The sequence below is a fragment of the Geotrypetes seraphini genome, chromosome 6 (assembly GCF_902459505.1).
Source record: "Geotrypetes seraphini chromosome 6, aGeoSer1.1, whole genome shotgun sequence".
In the NCBI taxonomy this organism is placed as follows: domain Eukaryota; kingdom Metazoa; phylum Chordata; class Amphibia; order Gymnophiona; family Dermophiidae; genus Geotrypetes; species Geotrypetes seraphini.
This window is the reverse complement of record NC_047089.1, coordinates 205,256,592-205,273,000: the sequence shown is the minus strand read 5'-3', so window position 1 is coordinate 205,273,000 and position 16,409 is coordinate 205,256,592. Positions and strand designations below refer to the sequence as shown.

The following is a 16,409-nucleotide window of genomic DNA, read 5'->3' as shown; positions in this document are numbered from 1 at the left end:
CCTTCCCAAATTTTACTTAGAGGTGCCTCTGCTGTACGCCTTGCCACAGTTCAGGCAAAGACTACAGCTTTGAGAGCTTGTGAGGTCTGCTCCTTTTTTATTTAAAGTTTTTACTTACCAAAAAAAAAATCCTGGTCTGAGGAAGCATTTAATTGATCTTAATTGTAATTTATTGCTAACCGACACTTACTTTTCCTTCCCTAGTGGTTTACATTCCACTTTTAAAGAGACTGAAAAAATGCTCATTGAGTTCCCGATGAGTAGTGGATGCAGCCGGCATATGCATGAAGTGCTCCGGCTGCTGTGAGGGAGAATCCTCATTGGCTTCAGGTGCTGGCGAGCAGGGTTCCCTGTCACATTTGCATCACTCGTCAGCTGTAGGCAGTGGGGAAGCCTGGGCTTCCCCTACCACTCACACAGGGATTTCCCAAGCCGCTGACAGTCAGGGAAATAAGGTTTCCCTTACTATGATAGTGCTAAGGATTCCTGCCTGGAGTTCTGCTTTAGCAGCTGGGTCCATTCAGGCCTCTTTATTGCTACAGGCCTCGGGGGAGACTTTTTCAGTGGGCTTTTCTTCGGTTTTGGTGAGAATCTCCGCCATTTTGCCTGTGGCCTCAGGTGACCTCCCTCCTGTTTTAGAAAGACAGGAACAGGTCCTCAATACTTCTTTTGCTCCTGCAGTGAGTACTTTTTTGCTGCTGGGGGGGGGGTGTTGCCCCTGATTTTGTTTTAGCCATGTACAAGGCTTACTTCTTCCCCAGGATTCTCCATTTCAGTCTCCCCCGCCTTCATCCAAGTACCTGTGGGTTTCAATTAGCTAGAGGGAGCAAAGGAAGGTCACTCCTGCCACGATTCACAGCTGGACTATTAGGGAAACTAAAGGTAAGTGGGGGAGGAAGGAGGGAGATAACAATAATTAGAATCGGTTGAAACAGGAGGCGGGAGGGAACCCTCCTGTCTCGACCACCGCTGGACCACCAGGTCTCATGGCAGACCCGGAAGAGGCCTGCAAACAGGTTTGGGAGGAAGGAGGGGGGGAACGGGTTTGCCCAATAATCTCAGTTTATATTTGAGTATACACGGTATTCAAAGGAAAATTCTAGTTTATGTTTAAAAATGCAGAGCTTGGCTGTGTTGTGGGAACAAAATACAGTACTCATGAATTATAAACTTTGCACTTATAGCTGCACACTTGATCCTGCTGCAGAAACCACATACAGATTTTAAAACAAAATAAATCACTGGTGATTTTGACCAGAACCAACCCTTTTTGATGCATATGAAAGTATAGGTGTTGTGGAGCAACACAATTTTACCCACAGAACTGGAGGGAGTTTTTCAGCCCCCTCCCTTATACAGATGACCTAGCTAAAAGGTGATGAAAATTATCTTCCTTATTTTATGTAGCAATTGTTTTTGGTGATGTGTATGTCAAAGTTGAAATCAATAATTAAAAAAAGGCTAAAGGCAAGTGATTCACAACAGTCCAAAAAATAGAACTTGCCAACTAAATATAGAATGTAAAGAACTATATATTACTAATCACATGCTGGGGATATCTCAGAACGCTACTCTGATAATTTATGTCAGTGTAGCAGCACTCCTCACTGACTTCACCCAGTACATGAAACTAGTTTATATTCAAATTGCTTATATCATTTTTTTAAAGGTAATTTATAGATATTCTTTATACAAAAATTTGTCATTCATTTTCATTTTTTCATTTGTTAATTGATTCATTCCATTTTTTCATATATCAGAACTAAACAGAGCACTTAACTTATATGGCTCTTTGTTCAGAGTAGCGTTTTGAGATATCCCCAGCATGTGATTAGTAATATATAGTTCTTTACATTCTACATTTAGTTGGTATGTCAAAGTTGGTCAGTGTAGTCATGATTTTTTTTTTGTTATTTGTATAAGATAAGACTAATTTACTGATCAGTTATATTAAAGATTAACTTCTATGAGCAAATCTCAGAGGTCTATTGTGAAAATGTCAGTTGTTATCACTTTCACCTGAGCTTACCTTCCCAACTGTGTTATTTTTTAATAACTATTTCTGTAACTATTACACTGTTTTACAGTAACTTGGTTAGCCCTGGTTTCTGAATTTCATCTCACACAATACTTCATGTATTCTTATAATCTCTGTATGACCTTTTAATATCTTTTCATGATCCATATTTCTCTGTGTACCCACGTGTACATTTCTCCCATTACATATCCTGCTACCACTTGTCTTCAAGATCTCAGTCACACTTGTCCCACCTGGACAGCATAGTCATTGCCAAAGCAGCTACTCACAGTAGACCATGTTAATAAAAGGTAATATTTTATTGTTGGAAAATGATTTTTCTTTTTTAAAATGTGAATGCTTGTTAACTTTGTGGGTGCTATGGTAATCACGGGGGGTTTATTGGTTTTTTTTTGTATTCCCAGCACTACTTGACGTGTTTTAGTGGCACTGTCGCTGTGCCTTTTTTGTTAGCAGAAGCTATGTGTGTTGGATTTGACCAGTGGGCCACCAGCCAGCTGATTGGGACCATATTCTTCTGTGTGGGAATTACTACTTTGTTACAGACAACTTTTGGGTGCAGGTAAGATTGCGAGTTACAGGGTTTGTTTGATCATTTCATGACCCACTTGTTGAAACAATGCCACATATTTTATCAACTATGTAACTGTGTATTCATAGTACAAAAAGTATTCTGTTACATAAACATAGGAGTCTGTACTCTAGGTGAATATCCTCTGGTTGCAAACTGTTGCAGAAGGATGTCCATCACATCTTTCATCTCCTCCTTAACCAGTTGAGTATAGTGCTCTCTCTAGTTTTTCCTTATGCAGGCAAACCGAGAAGGTGTGTTCTGATCTGCTCTGTTCAATTTTATTATTTTGGGGGTATTTTTTATCCATTTCATGGGATTAACATGCCTAGAGTTCCCCAATTTGGGACTACTCTGCCTGAGGGAGGACACAGATTGTGCACAGGCGGTCTGCAGATCACAGGGCAACACTGAGGTGTACCTGCTGAGTCAGCCTGCTTTGTGCATTTTGGAAGCTTGAGGACTGTTCCCCTGGGAGTTAGTTTGCCTTCTGATTTATCAGAGGCTTGAGCGCAGGCTGTGGGGCCTCTGTGTTAGTCCCTTTGGGCTTCAGGGAGCTGGCTGTGTTTCTCACTCCCCCCATTGCAGCACAAGGATCCGTGGAAGTTGCGCTCAGTTAGTACCAGTCTGACTGGCAGCCTGAAGATCTCCGGTTTTGGATCACTTCTGAAGGAAATTGAGGCAGAAAGTCTTCTCCATTCAGTCAGGCTGCAGAAAAAGCTGACACAGTGAATACAGTTCATTATTCCCTATAGGGAAAATCGGGTGGGGGGAGGGCCTTTCCATTTTCCCCTTTCCCCTGACTTTTTTGATCTTCAGGGGGGCCTCAACAGGCCATTTTTGACACAAATTTGCTGGTGGTGGCCACCTTCCATTTTAAACTATCTTTGTTTTCTCAAGCCTCCATCTGCCTCAAAACTCCTCAATTTGATTCACAATCAGTTGGGATGGACTCCATAGCCTGTTCTGCCCCCATATCATGCCAGTTTTGTGCTGGGAGCATCCATATACTGTGTGCTATGGGGCACATGAGGGAAGGGCGGAAGGCTCAGGCTTAGCCACCTCTGAGTCCTCTAGGGCTGACTGCAGGAGGTCCTGGTGGCTGGAAAGAAATCCCTCCCAGAGACCCTAAACGGTGATTAATGTGAAATGCAAGTGCTTGGAAGCGGCATAACCTGAGAAGCTAGTCCAAGGTTTTTCAGGGGGTCTATAGGGCCTCCTGTTGAAGGGTTTATCCTGAACTTTGTAAATTTCATTTGGAAAGCTTATTTGATGGGTCTGGGATGCTTTGCATTGCATGTGGGCACACCAGCATTGGACCAGGGAGAGATTCCTCCTCAGGAGACCTCCCTGCCACTAAGGAATCTGGTGCCCAGCCTGAGCGACCTTGCAGACCAGGACTGGGAGGATTGGAGATCAGACTCCATGCTTTAACTTTCCCAGAGCACAATTTCTTGCCTGGAGGACTCAAGTTCTCTTTCAGGGACTGGAAGTCAGGAGGCAGTTAGTCCCGCTTGACCAGGGACGGGAGCTATCTGTATGGCAGCTTTTCAGGGATGCTACAGTGCCTCATGTGATTATGGATGCTGTTGGAGAATTAAAGCTGGAACCTCTCCAGTCATCAACCTCGCAGTGCATGGTCATGAGTGGCACAAATGTTCAGACTATATTTTTTCCTGCACACCCAGACATCACCTTGCTGGTCACTGAGCTATGGGAGTCTCCGGAAGGCTACTACAACTATTTATCATTTCTATAATACAGAAAGGCATATGCAGTGCTGTACATTTAACATGCAATAGACAGTCTCACCAATCTAATTTGGACAGACAAGGCATAGCATATAGGGTTGGGGAGTTTCTTTCAGAGAGAATGATAGGATGGACAAAGTATCTTATGGTGCATGGGAGTTAGGAGTTGAAAGCAGCTTCAAAATTGTTTTTTTAGCTTGATTTGAATAGTGCTAGAGACAGAACTTGACATATTGGCACCGGAGACTGATCCTGGACCTGAAATCTGTGAATGCGGCTCTGAAAGTGCCTTGCTTCCGCATGGAGACTGTCCATTCAGTAATTGTGGCGGTGGCACTGGGCTAATTCCTAGCCTCCTTAGATCTGACAGAGGCTTGCCTTCATATTCCCATCTTCCTGGCCCACAGGAGATACCTAATATTCCATGTTCTACAAAGGCATTTCCAGTTTGTGGCTTTACTCTTTCGGGTTAACAATGTCTCTGCATACTTTTACTAAGCTAATGATGGTGGTCGCAAAGCTGCATACCTTCACCAAGCTGATAGTGGCGGGTCAGAGCCCCATCAAAGGTGGAGGGAGAGCAAGCAATGCGGCAAGTTTTAGATCTCCGTCATGATTTGGGTTGGATAGTCAACTTCAAGAAGAAGTCACCTCAATACTTGGAGTGCTTGAGAGTCTGCTTCCCAAGCCACACAAATAGAAGATCAGAAAGCAGATTGCAGAACTCCTAGTGATGCAAAGCCCCACTGCCTGGCATTACCTTCAGGTCCTGGACTCGATGGTAGCCACCCTGGAAGTGGTTCCCTGGGTGACAGCGCACATGGGAAAGGGAAAGGGATTAGGACTTGTATACCACCTTTTTGTAGTTACAAACACACTCAAAGCGGTTTATATACAGTTACTTCAAGCATTTTCCTTATCTGTCTGGGCTCATAGTCTATCTACCTGGGGCAGTGGAGGATTAAGTGACTTGCCCAGGGTCACAAGGAGCAGCACAGGGTTTGAACCCAGGGTGCTGAGGTTGTAACTCTAACCAGTGTGCCACACTCTCCTTCTTCCCTATAGGTGTCCCTCCTCTCCAGGTGGTGTCCTTCCCCCCCCCCCAATGTCATTCCCTCAGATGCAGCTTCCCTGGTCTTTGGAAGCAAGGAACAGCTTGTTCTGGTGGCTCCAAAAGCCCTCATGGATGATCCTAACAACCGATGTCAGGCTGGGTGGGGGGGGGGGGGGCACTGCGGTGGGCATCTGGTACAGGGCCGATTGTCTCTCCATCAGAGAAAATGGTCCATTAATCTTCTGGAACTGCAAGCTATTTGGCTAGCCTTAAGATTATTGGAGAAAGATCTGGAAGGCAAGGCAGTCGGAGTGTTCTCGGACAGTGCCCCTGTGGTAGTATAAGTAAACGGACAAGGAGGCACCAAGGGTGCTTCATTACGTCTGGAGGCTCAGATGTTGTTCAGGTTGGCGGAACCTCACCTTCAGGCGCACTCTGCAGCTCATGTAGCAGGAGTGGAAAACATGCAGGCCAACTTTCTTGACAGGCACATATTAGACCCAAGAGAATGATCACTGCCTTGAAGAGCATTCAGTCTCATTGTTCAATGCTGAGGAAATCCTGCGATGGACTTGATGATGTCAGCCAAAAACATGAAGGCGATTCACTTCTACAGCTGAAGAGATGAACCAGGAAGTGCAGGGTTGGATATGGTTCAGCCCTGGCTGAAAGACAGGCTGCTTTAGGTGTTCCTGCCTTAGGGTCATTAGCAGAATTGCAACCCATCCAGGACTGGCAATCCTAGTAGCCCCAGATTGGCCTCTCCTGCCATGGTATGTGGATCTAGTATGGCTCTAATGGGACAGATGCATCAAGCTGCTGGTTCATACGGGGTAAATCAGTCAGGGTCCAATCCACATGGAGGACCCATATCACTTTGGTCTTATGGCATGGCTATTGAGCACTCTGAATACACAGAGGATATTTGGAGGTAGTTATTTCTACTCTCCAAGCTAAAAAGCCTTTGACTGTTGCAGCCTGTGCTAAGGCCTGGAAGACTTTTCAGCTCTGGTGCGCCAAAAATGATTTGGAGCCTTTCAAAACTCCAATTCCGGTGATTCTTGACTTTCTGCACACTGGATTAGAAAAAGGCCTGGCAGTGGCATCTCAAGGTGCAGGTAGCAGGCCTCTTGTGTTTTCGAGCCTGAGTGGGAAAGGTTTTGTTGGCATCTCATCCAGATGTGACCAGATTTCTGAAGGGGTGCTCAGAGCAGCCTCCGTTATGCCAGCCTTTTTCCAGCATGGAATCTTAACATCAACCTGAAGGGACTTTGTAAGTCTCTGTACAAGCCCATTCAAGAAGCATCCCTGCTGGATCTCAGGGTGAAGACGGTGTTCTGGTGGCAGGGAGAAAGGACTCGGAATTGCACGCACTCTCGTGCAGAGAACCATACCTCAGGATCACAGAGGCAGGAATTGTCCTATGCACAGTACCTTGCTTTCTAGCAAAGGTTGTTTTGGCCTTTCACATCAAGAGGTCTATCCACCCATGTTTCAGTCTATGGGCTCAGCCAAGCAGGATAAAATGTTGCAGAGACTGGACGTACGGAGAACTTTGCTTCACTATTTGGAATGGACCAATGACTTTCGTCTTTCTGTTCTAACCAATCAATCGAGGCAGGCCAGCTTTCAAGGCATCTATTGCCAGATGGATTCATATGGCAGTCTTGTTAACGTACGTCGCCTATGACACAGCCATCTATTTCTCTCAAATCTCGTTCAACTAGAAGTGTGGCAGCTTCCTGGTCAGAGACCAGGGCAGTGTCACTCAAAAAGATCTGTAGAGCAGCTGCTTGATCTACTCTTCATACCTTTACCAGATTCTACAGTGTGGATGTGGCTGCTAAGGTGAATGCTGCTTTTGGGTCCATGGTCTTGTGGGCAGGCTCATCCCACCCTAGATATCTCCCACTGCTTTGGTATGTCACCTGGAGTACAGACTCCTATGTTTATGTAATCGAATAGAAGATTAATTTCTTACCTGGATAATCTTCTTTCTTTTAATTCACATTGGAGTCTTTACAGCCCACCCTGTCATTTTTCAATGTGCCTGCTTTCTGCCTTGGATTAAATATATAGTACAGAACTGAAGTTTTTCTTCCTATCAGTTGAAAGTACATGTAATCATATACTGTATGACTAATAAAGCAATAAGTTTGTGAGCTCCATATGTGTTTTGTTTTTGTTACACACAGCAGGATGGTTCGTTGGTACTCTTATGTTATTAGTTTATGCTAACTATTATTTTTCTTTAGTTGCAGAGCAGAGCAGAAATCTACTATTGGGGAAGTTCCTCATGCCCCTCCTGCTTTCTTCTGTTATAGTAGATATCGATTGCTTTGTTATAAACTGAAGAGGGCACTATACTCCACTGGTGAAGGAGGAGGAGCTGAAAGATGTGATAGACATCCTTCTGCAAGCAGGTCATGACCAGAGAATTTCACCTAGAGTACAGACCTAGAGTATATGTATTAACAGAAATAAGATTATCCAGATAAGAACCTAATCTTCTGATATTAAGAGTGGACATGGAGAGTCACATTAAATGGCATTCCTCCTTAGTTTTCTTACTGATGAGCTGGAGCTCAGGCCCAGGATGTCTTACACTGGGAACTTGTTTTTGATGCATGGGGTCTGTTGTACCTCTCTCTTGCCTCAATTATTTTCACACACACTGCTGCCTGCTTGTTTTAAACATCCAACCTGCATTTCAAATGAGGGCCAGACAATGAAGAAGGTAATACTCGGCAATTAAGCCGTAAGGATTTAAGACAGAATTTTTCAAAGCAGTCCTGGTTTTTTTCCCCCCAGATTCACTCCTGTTTTTTTGCAGTTTTGATGCAAAAATATTGTTTCACGACTGGTATTGATACTGATACAGTGTATGGCACTGACAGCTCACCACCCCTGGAGATTTTAGGTATACAGTATATTACACAAATGTCTCTGGCATAGTTTAGACATGGTATGGTACAGTAGGGTTGTCTGGAAAAACTGTGACTATGTTTTTCCTATGAATTTGATTGTGTTTGATCAGAAAATATTTAAAAAAAAATTTTAAAGCCCATCCTAGGGTCCCTCAAAGCCATTGATTACATAGAACTCTATTTTTCTTAAAATTTGCTATTAGTTTTGCTTAATGGAGCAAATTTCTTGATGATACAGCTATAACTTTTATGTTTTTACACTTAGCAATGATACATTGGTAAAAAGACATTTTATGTTAAGGTTATTTTATTAAAAAGGAAGAATAAATCAGTACAGAAATAACACTACAGAGTCTCCAACATGCTTATTATAACAAGTGGAGTCAGATTCCTTAGAACCCCCACTAATACAGTGTTACAACCACAAAGAATAAGAAAACATTCCCTGTCATCAAATAATGATAAAAAGATATTTTATGCAAAAAGTCTAACAGTATTTTATTAAATGTACCTTCAATACCTGCACATTATTGTGAAAAATAAGAGAAATTTAATATACTTAGCTAATAGCTAAACATGTGTACTTTGGTGTAGTCATTGTGGCATTCCAGTCAAGCATTCAATATCTTCTTGAGATAAAATAAAGCCTGTGAAGCAACAAGGCCTCATGCTGCACTCAGCAGCATGAGGCCTTGTTACAAAGAGTTGAACAGCATCACAGGCTTTATCCTGACTTTGTCAAGAAGACATTGAATGCTTGAGTGTTTGGAACGCCATTGGCAGATGACTACACTAAAGTGTTCATGTTTAGCCATTAGTGAAGTATGTTCAATTTATTTTCCACAATAAAGTGCAGATTACAGGCTATTTTATTTCATAAATTGCTCATCTTACAGTATAGTAAATGGTCTACAATAACAATTATAAAAAAAAGTTAGAAAGGAACTGCATAATTTTCAGATAAATGCCACCCCAAAGGTCATTCCATAAATATTTAACATTCACACGCTCCTTCCACACTCCTCAATAAATCAGTCAGCTTAGAAGCAAAGGATTGACTTTGCAGAAACATAGATTAAAACTCCCATTGCTTCAGAAATTTTATAATGGCTTGAACAGATAACACTGCTCCAGGTGGGACTGGGCCATAAACTATTTTATAGATGCATACACAATTAGGCAAACCATTGATATGCCTCATGAAGCCTGTGATTGAGTGCATCGATGTGCTTTTCACAGCAATATCTGTGCTATATCTTTTTCAATTGCTTTCTGAGTCATTTCAAAATGTTTCATAAGTACAGTATTTCTCAAAATTATACCCCAATGAGATTTACTTTGATAATTACATATATCCAATCCTTTCCATCAGCATCTGCAGTGATCTTTGAGATTGGGGTGGGGTTTGCTGTTTCTATCACAGTGTTGGCAGAAAAGACTTTGTCCATACTGTGGTGATTCTGGAGAATTGATTTCAGGAGTAAAATAGATATGGACAACATAGTAGTGGAAATGATAAACTTAATGAAAACTTTCTTCTGGGATGTCTCAGCCCTGTCACTGTTTTATTAAATGTTTGTGTGTGTGTATGTGAAGAAAATATTTGTCCCTTCCTGATTTTGATATTGAAAACCATTTTAGAAAATAATAACTTTGCATTTTGATACCTTTACAGAAGCTCATGTAAACTGCTCTGAAATGACTCTCCAGTCATTAGCAGTAGTTTAGAAGCTTTCAATAAACAGTTTCTCCTTTTATTGCATATACAGTCAAACCTCGGTTTATGAGTAACCCGAGTGTTTTGCAAGAAGAGCAAAACACTTGGCAAACTTTTGACTCATAAACCGAGCATTGACTCGATTTGCGAGCCCCGACCCGACCCGACCGCGGGAACCAACAGTATTGCTCCCCCCAAGGCCACCAGCGCTTCTATCGCCTCTTCCCCCCCTCCCCGACTGGCCCTGTCCTTACCCCTGCACCGCCGGTGATAAAAGTGCCTGCTGCCGGTCTGCTGCTGAGCCTTGAGCATCTGCGCATGCTCAGGCCTTCTGATCTCACCAGAAGGCCTTGAGCATGCGCAGATGCTCAAGGTTCAGCAGCAGGCACTTTTATCACCGGCGGTGCAGGGGTAAGGACAGGGCCAGTCGGGGAGGGGGGGGGAAGAGGCGATAGCAGCGCTGGTGGCCTCGGGTGGAGCTTGGGAGTCAGGGTGCGTCCGGTAGGAGTGAGCCAGCACTTGAGAGTCCTAGCAGAGGGGGTAGTGGCATCCGGGGGGGGGGGTGCAGTGTCCGGGAGCGGCAGAGCCAACAGTGTCCAGTTGGGCTCTATGGCGGCGGCGTTTGCTTAGCGAGCACCACTCGCAATGAGAGGCAGCGAAAAGCAGCAGAGGAGGAGAATTGGAGGAGCCGCATGGATGGGTCTGTGGCAGAGGCAGCGGTGGAGGCGTCCCTAATGGTAATTAAGTTTTTGGGGATGTGGAACGAATTGTTCAAGTTTACACTAACTCTTATGGGAAAAGTTGCTTTGATATACGAGTGTTTTGGTTTAAGAGCATGCTTCTGGAACGAATTATGCTCGTAAACCAAGGTACCACTGTACAGTCAAACCTTGGTTTGCGAGCATAATTCGTTCAAGAAGTATGCTTGTAATCCATTGCACTTGTATATCAAAGTGAATTTCCCCATAGGAAATAATGTAAATTCAGACAATTCATTCCACAACCCCAAAACTTTAATACAAAATACATGTACTATAAAGTATAAAGTAAAACAAATAATCTGCACTTTACTTTTGAATAAAATAGTGCTCCCAGGTTGTGTTTGCTGGATGTGCTCCCAAGAATGTGCTTATAAAATCTGTGCACAGGGTCTGTAGGAGAAGGGTGCTGGAGACTAGTCATTTTAAGGTCGCTTTTATTACCTCTAATTGGACATTGTGCTATTATGGATCGGTTTGTACCTGAATTGCTGAGTCATTTGCTGCATGGAGATTTGACTTCTAATGGTCCATTGGATGACCAAGGAGCAAGGGGAGCGCTAAAGGAGGACAAGGCAATCGCATACAGACTGAACCCATTTTTTGCATCTGTATTTACCGAAGAGGATATACACATCATACTGGAACCCATCAGGCTATATGCTGGACGTGAAAATGGGAAACTGACAGGGTTAATGGTCAGTTTAGAAGAGGTATGCAGGCAGATTGATAGGCTCAAGAGCGATAAATCCCCGGGACCGGATGGCATCCATCTGAGGGTCATCAAGGATCTGAAAGGGGCCATAGCTGAACTGCTTCAACTAATAGCCAATCTGTCGATCAAAACGGGAAAGATTCCGGAGGACTGGAAGGTGGCGAATGTTACGCTGATCTTCAAAAAAGGTTTGAGCGGAGACCTGGGAAACTACAGACCGGTGAGTTTGACGTCGGTACTGGGAAAGATGGTAGAGGCGCTCATTGATCACCTTGACGGACACAGTCTGATGACCAGCCAGCACGGTTTCAGCAAAGGCAGATCTTGTCTGACAAACATGCTGCACTTCTTCGAGGGAGTGAACAGGCAGATAGACAAGGGCGACCCGGTCGACATTGTATATCTGGACTTTCAGAAGATGTTCGACAAGGTTCCACATGAATGACTACTTCGGAAAATTGCGAGCCATGGAATCGAGGGTGAAATACTCACGTGGATTAAAAACTGGCTAGAGCATAGGAAACAGAGAGTGGGGGGTAAATGGACAATACTTGGACTGGAAGAGTGTCGCCAGTGGCGTGCCGCAGGGCTCAGTGTTTGGATCTGTGCTCTTCAACATCTTTAAAAACGATCTGGACATAGGTACGATGAGCGAGGTGATTAAATTTGCGGACGATACAAAGTTATTCAAAGTAGTGAAGACGCAGGGGGACTGCGAAGGTCTGCAACGTTAGATAATCAGGCTCGAGGAATGGGCATTAACAAGGCAGATGAGTGATGCATGTCGGTAACAAAAATGTCATGCACGAATACAGGATGTCCGGGGTCGTACTTGGAGAGACCTCCCAGGAAAGGGACTTGGGGGTTCTGATCGACAAGTCGATGAAGCCGTCCACACAATGTGCTGCGGTGGTGAAAAGGGCGAACAGAATTCTAGGAATGATAGAAAGGGATCATGAACAGAAGGTTATCATACCGCTGTACTGGGCTATGGTGCGCCCTCACCTGGAGTATTGCATACAGCACTGGTCCCCGTACATGCAGAAAGACATGGTATTACTCAAAAGGGTCCAGAGAAGAGCGACTAAGATTGTTAAGGGATTGGAGGAGCTGCCGTACAGCGAAAGATTAGAGAAACTAGGCCTCTTCTCCCTCGAACAGAGGAGATTGAGAGGGGACATGATCGAAACATTCAAGGTAGTAGATAAGGACAGGATGTTCATCTTCTCCAAGGTAGGGAGAACGAAAGGGCACTCTCTAAAGTTAAAAGGGGATAGATTCCGTACAAGGGTAAGAAAGTTCTTCACCCAGAGAGTGGTAGAAAACTGGAACGCTCTTACGGAGTCTTTCATAGGGGAAGACACCCTCCAGGGATTCAATACAAAGTTAGACAAGTTCCTGCTGAACAAGGATGTATGCTGATAGGGCTAGTCTCAGTTAGGGTACTGGTCTTTGACCAGAGGGCCACTGCATGAGCGGACTGCTGGGCATGATAGACCACTGGTCTGACCCAGCAGCAGCAATTCTTATGTTCTTATGGTAATGCTATGGCTGGTAAGAGGGTTTGCCTGAACGTGGACCACAGGTACAGAGGCGACTTTTCGTTCCAAGCCTTTGCTACATAAGTTCAATACATTCTTTATCCTCAGAGAAAGGATGTGGAAGGTGAAGACTTCTTTTCTTCTGGCTCCCCAATGAAGACATTTAAACTGCTAGTCAGAATCTCAAAACTGACGATGTGATAGCACCGATAATTATTTTTATAACTTGCTTCTTTTATTCTATGAATCTTTTTGGAGAAAAAAATTGTATCTTTAAGTTTTGAGTGTGTGCTATGCATGCTCCATCTTTATTTTAAACCTTTATTTTGGGCTTGGCAGTTTTTGTGACTTTTTCAGTTTGTTTGGGTTTGTTTGGGTCTTTCGCGCATGCATTGCACTAACATTTTCAAATGTGACACGGACTAGGGGGTCATAGCCTGAAACTGAGTGGCAGTAGGCTCAGGACAAATGTCGGGAAGTTCTGTTTCGCGCAGCGAGTGGTGGGTGCTTGGAATGCACTCCCCGGGAAGGTTGTGGAGGAGACTACTGTACTGGGATTCAAGCGCAAGTTGGATGCAAACCTTCTTGCATATCATATTGAGGGATACGGTAATTCTGGGTCTCCAAAAAGGAGTACTTAAATGGGCCTCCGCGGGTGCGGATCGCTGGACTAGATGGACCTCGGTCTGAACCGGCGAAGGCGTTTCTTATGTTCTTATGTTGTGCGTGCCGTGCTTGTATAGCAAGACATTAGTTTTGTGAGTTAAAAATTAATAAAATGTCTAGCAAAACACTCGCAAACAGCGTTACTCGCTATCCAAGGTTTGACTGCATATCACATTGAATAGATTTTGATTGTTCATCAAAATATCATAGTAGACAAAGGGAACCTGAATAAATAAGTATTTTTATATTGCATCATTTAAAGAATAAAGCTGTCGAACACCTATATCACCCAAGTGAAAAAGTAACTATTCCCTTGGTTAATCAACCAATATATATATATATATACATACACAGAGGCATGTTCACAGTAGTTGTTTGGAAAGTCTTCCACTTGTACACTATTTTCCAGACCGTGGAATGGCTAATGTCAAATTCTTTTGAGATCTTTTACAATCCATTACCAGACTTATACACTGCTACAATTTTCTTTCTGAAGGCTTCAGACAGCTCTTTTGATCTCACCATGGTGTTCACTCTCACTGCAGCAGTCATGAGCACACCAAACTAAATGTCCAAGGTTTAAGTAAGGCAAACCTCCTTCAAAATGCTGAGTAACGATGTTCTAATCATGTGCACCTGATGTGATACATCTGTGTGTGATTTGAGTCACTTTTAAGTGGGAGGATATGTGGTGGTATCCTAATTTATTCCTCAGTTAGAATACACATTTTTGTGGATATCTTTTGTTTCATGAGTAAATCAAGGAAAAATGTTGTTGTTTACCTGCAATTACATCACTTTCTTTTCCAGAGATAAATAAATAAAAGATTTGACATCAAAATGTGAACATTTCTTAAGAAAGAACTGAATATTTCATGGGGTGTCCTAATTTTTTCACATGACTATATATATCTATATATATATCTATCTATCTATATATATATATATATATATATATATATATATATATATATATATACTGTTTTGAATGTGTAACTACAAAAGTGGTATACAAATCATATTCCCTCTTGCAAATATTGCTGCTAAAGGTGCTGAGAAACAGTTACTGGTTCACATGGACAATGTGGGTGTTAGATAACTTTGTTCCTTAAATAAATGAAATAATAAATCAAAGCTATACAGTATTATGTTTGCTCAGGTTCCCTTTGTCTTATAGTACATTTTGTCAAGTTACCAATCATTATGACACACAAGTAATAATAGGGGAAATCAGGAGGGGGCAAAAACATTTTTCCACATCACTGTACGTGTGTGTATGATTTATATTATCCCAGGACAAGCAGGCAGCATATTCTCTACATGTGGGTGACGTCATCCACGGAGCCCCGTAGTGGATAGCCTCACAAGCAAACTTGCTTGAAGATCTTCAAAGTTTGCGAGTGTTGCACCGTGCATGTGCGAGTGCTGCACCGTGCATGTACGAGTGCCTTCCCGCCCAAGCCAGAGCGTGCATCTCTTCAGCGTGGCCTCAGTTCTTAGTTTTCCGTGGAGCCAGAAAGCCCTGTCTCTCAGCTCTGCGTGGAATCTAAGTGCCTTCTTGCACTGCGGCTTGCTTTATTGTTTTGTACGAGTTAGTCGCTGTGTGGCGCGTCAAAAAAAAAAAAAGTTTTATTTTTCCGTTTGTTCAGCCCGAGGGATCCTGGGTTTCCACCAGGCCACCTGGCCTCATTCGGCTGTGGCTGGCCTTTTTCCCTATGTCCCGGCCTGTTACCGGATTTAAGAAGTGCACTCAGTGTGGTCGGGTGATTTCTGTGGTTTCCCGGTTCATGAAGGGTCCAGGTTCATGAAGGGTCTCCTCCGGTGGTTTGGGATCTCAATGTGGTCCTTGCTCAGTTGATGAAACCTCCTTTTGAGCCAATTGATAGGGCTCATTTGAAGTACCTCACTTGGAAAGTAGTGTTCCTTATCGCTTTCATGTCTGCTCACAGGGTCAGTGAGTTGCAAGCTTTGGTTGCTGATCCACCTTTTACTGTTTTCCATCATGATAAGGTAGTCCTCCTTACACATCCTGAATTCTTGCCTAAAGTGGTTTCGGATTTCCACCTCAATCAATCCATTGTTCTTCCAGTGTTTTTTCCGAAGCCTCATTCTCATCCTGGAGAAGTGGCGCTTCATACTCTTGCCTGTAAGTGTGCGTTGGCTTTCTACTTGCAACGCACTCAATCTCATCAGACTGCTCCTCAACTTTTCATATCTTTTGATCCAAATCGGTTGGGGGTGTCCTGTTTCTAAGCGAACCATGTCCAACTGGTTGGCTGCTTGTATCTCTTTCTGCTATGCTCAGGTTGGTCTCCCTCTGCAGCGTCGAGTCACAGGGCATAAGGTCAAAGCGATGGCGGCGTCTGTAGTTTTCCTCAGATCAACTCCTATTGAGGAAATCTGCAAGGCTTCCACTTGATCCCTGGTTCATACATTCACCTCTCACTACTGTCTGGATACTTTTTCCAGATGTGATGGCCATTTTGGCCAGTCAGTTTTGCAAAATCTGTTGTTCTAATTTGCCAACTCTCCCACCGTCCAATTCTGGTTAGCTTGGAGGTCACCCACATGTAGAGAATATGCTGCCTGCTTGTCCTGGGATAAAGCACAGTTACTTACTGTAACAGATGTTATCCAGGGACAGCAGGCAGATATTCTCGCAACCCATCCA

At 43.5% G+C, this 16,409-nt stretch overlaps 1 protein-coding gene across 2 annotated transcripts in view; it reads left to right on the top strand.

Moving 5' to 3' along the window:
* Positions 1-16,409, top strand: part of SLC23A2 (solute carrier family 23 member 2) — a 257,086-nt gene that overhangs the window by 119,398 nt on the left and 121,279 nt on the right. For both annotated transcript variants that reach the window (XM_033949751.1, XM_033949752.1), the window contains one exon: positions 2,443-2,600. In XM_033949751.1, the coding sequence (XP_033805642.1) occupies positions 2,443-2,600 (158 nt within the window). The remainder of the gene's footprint in view (positions 1-2,442; positions 2,601-16,409) is intronic.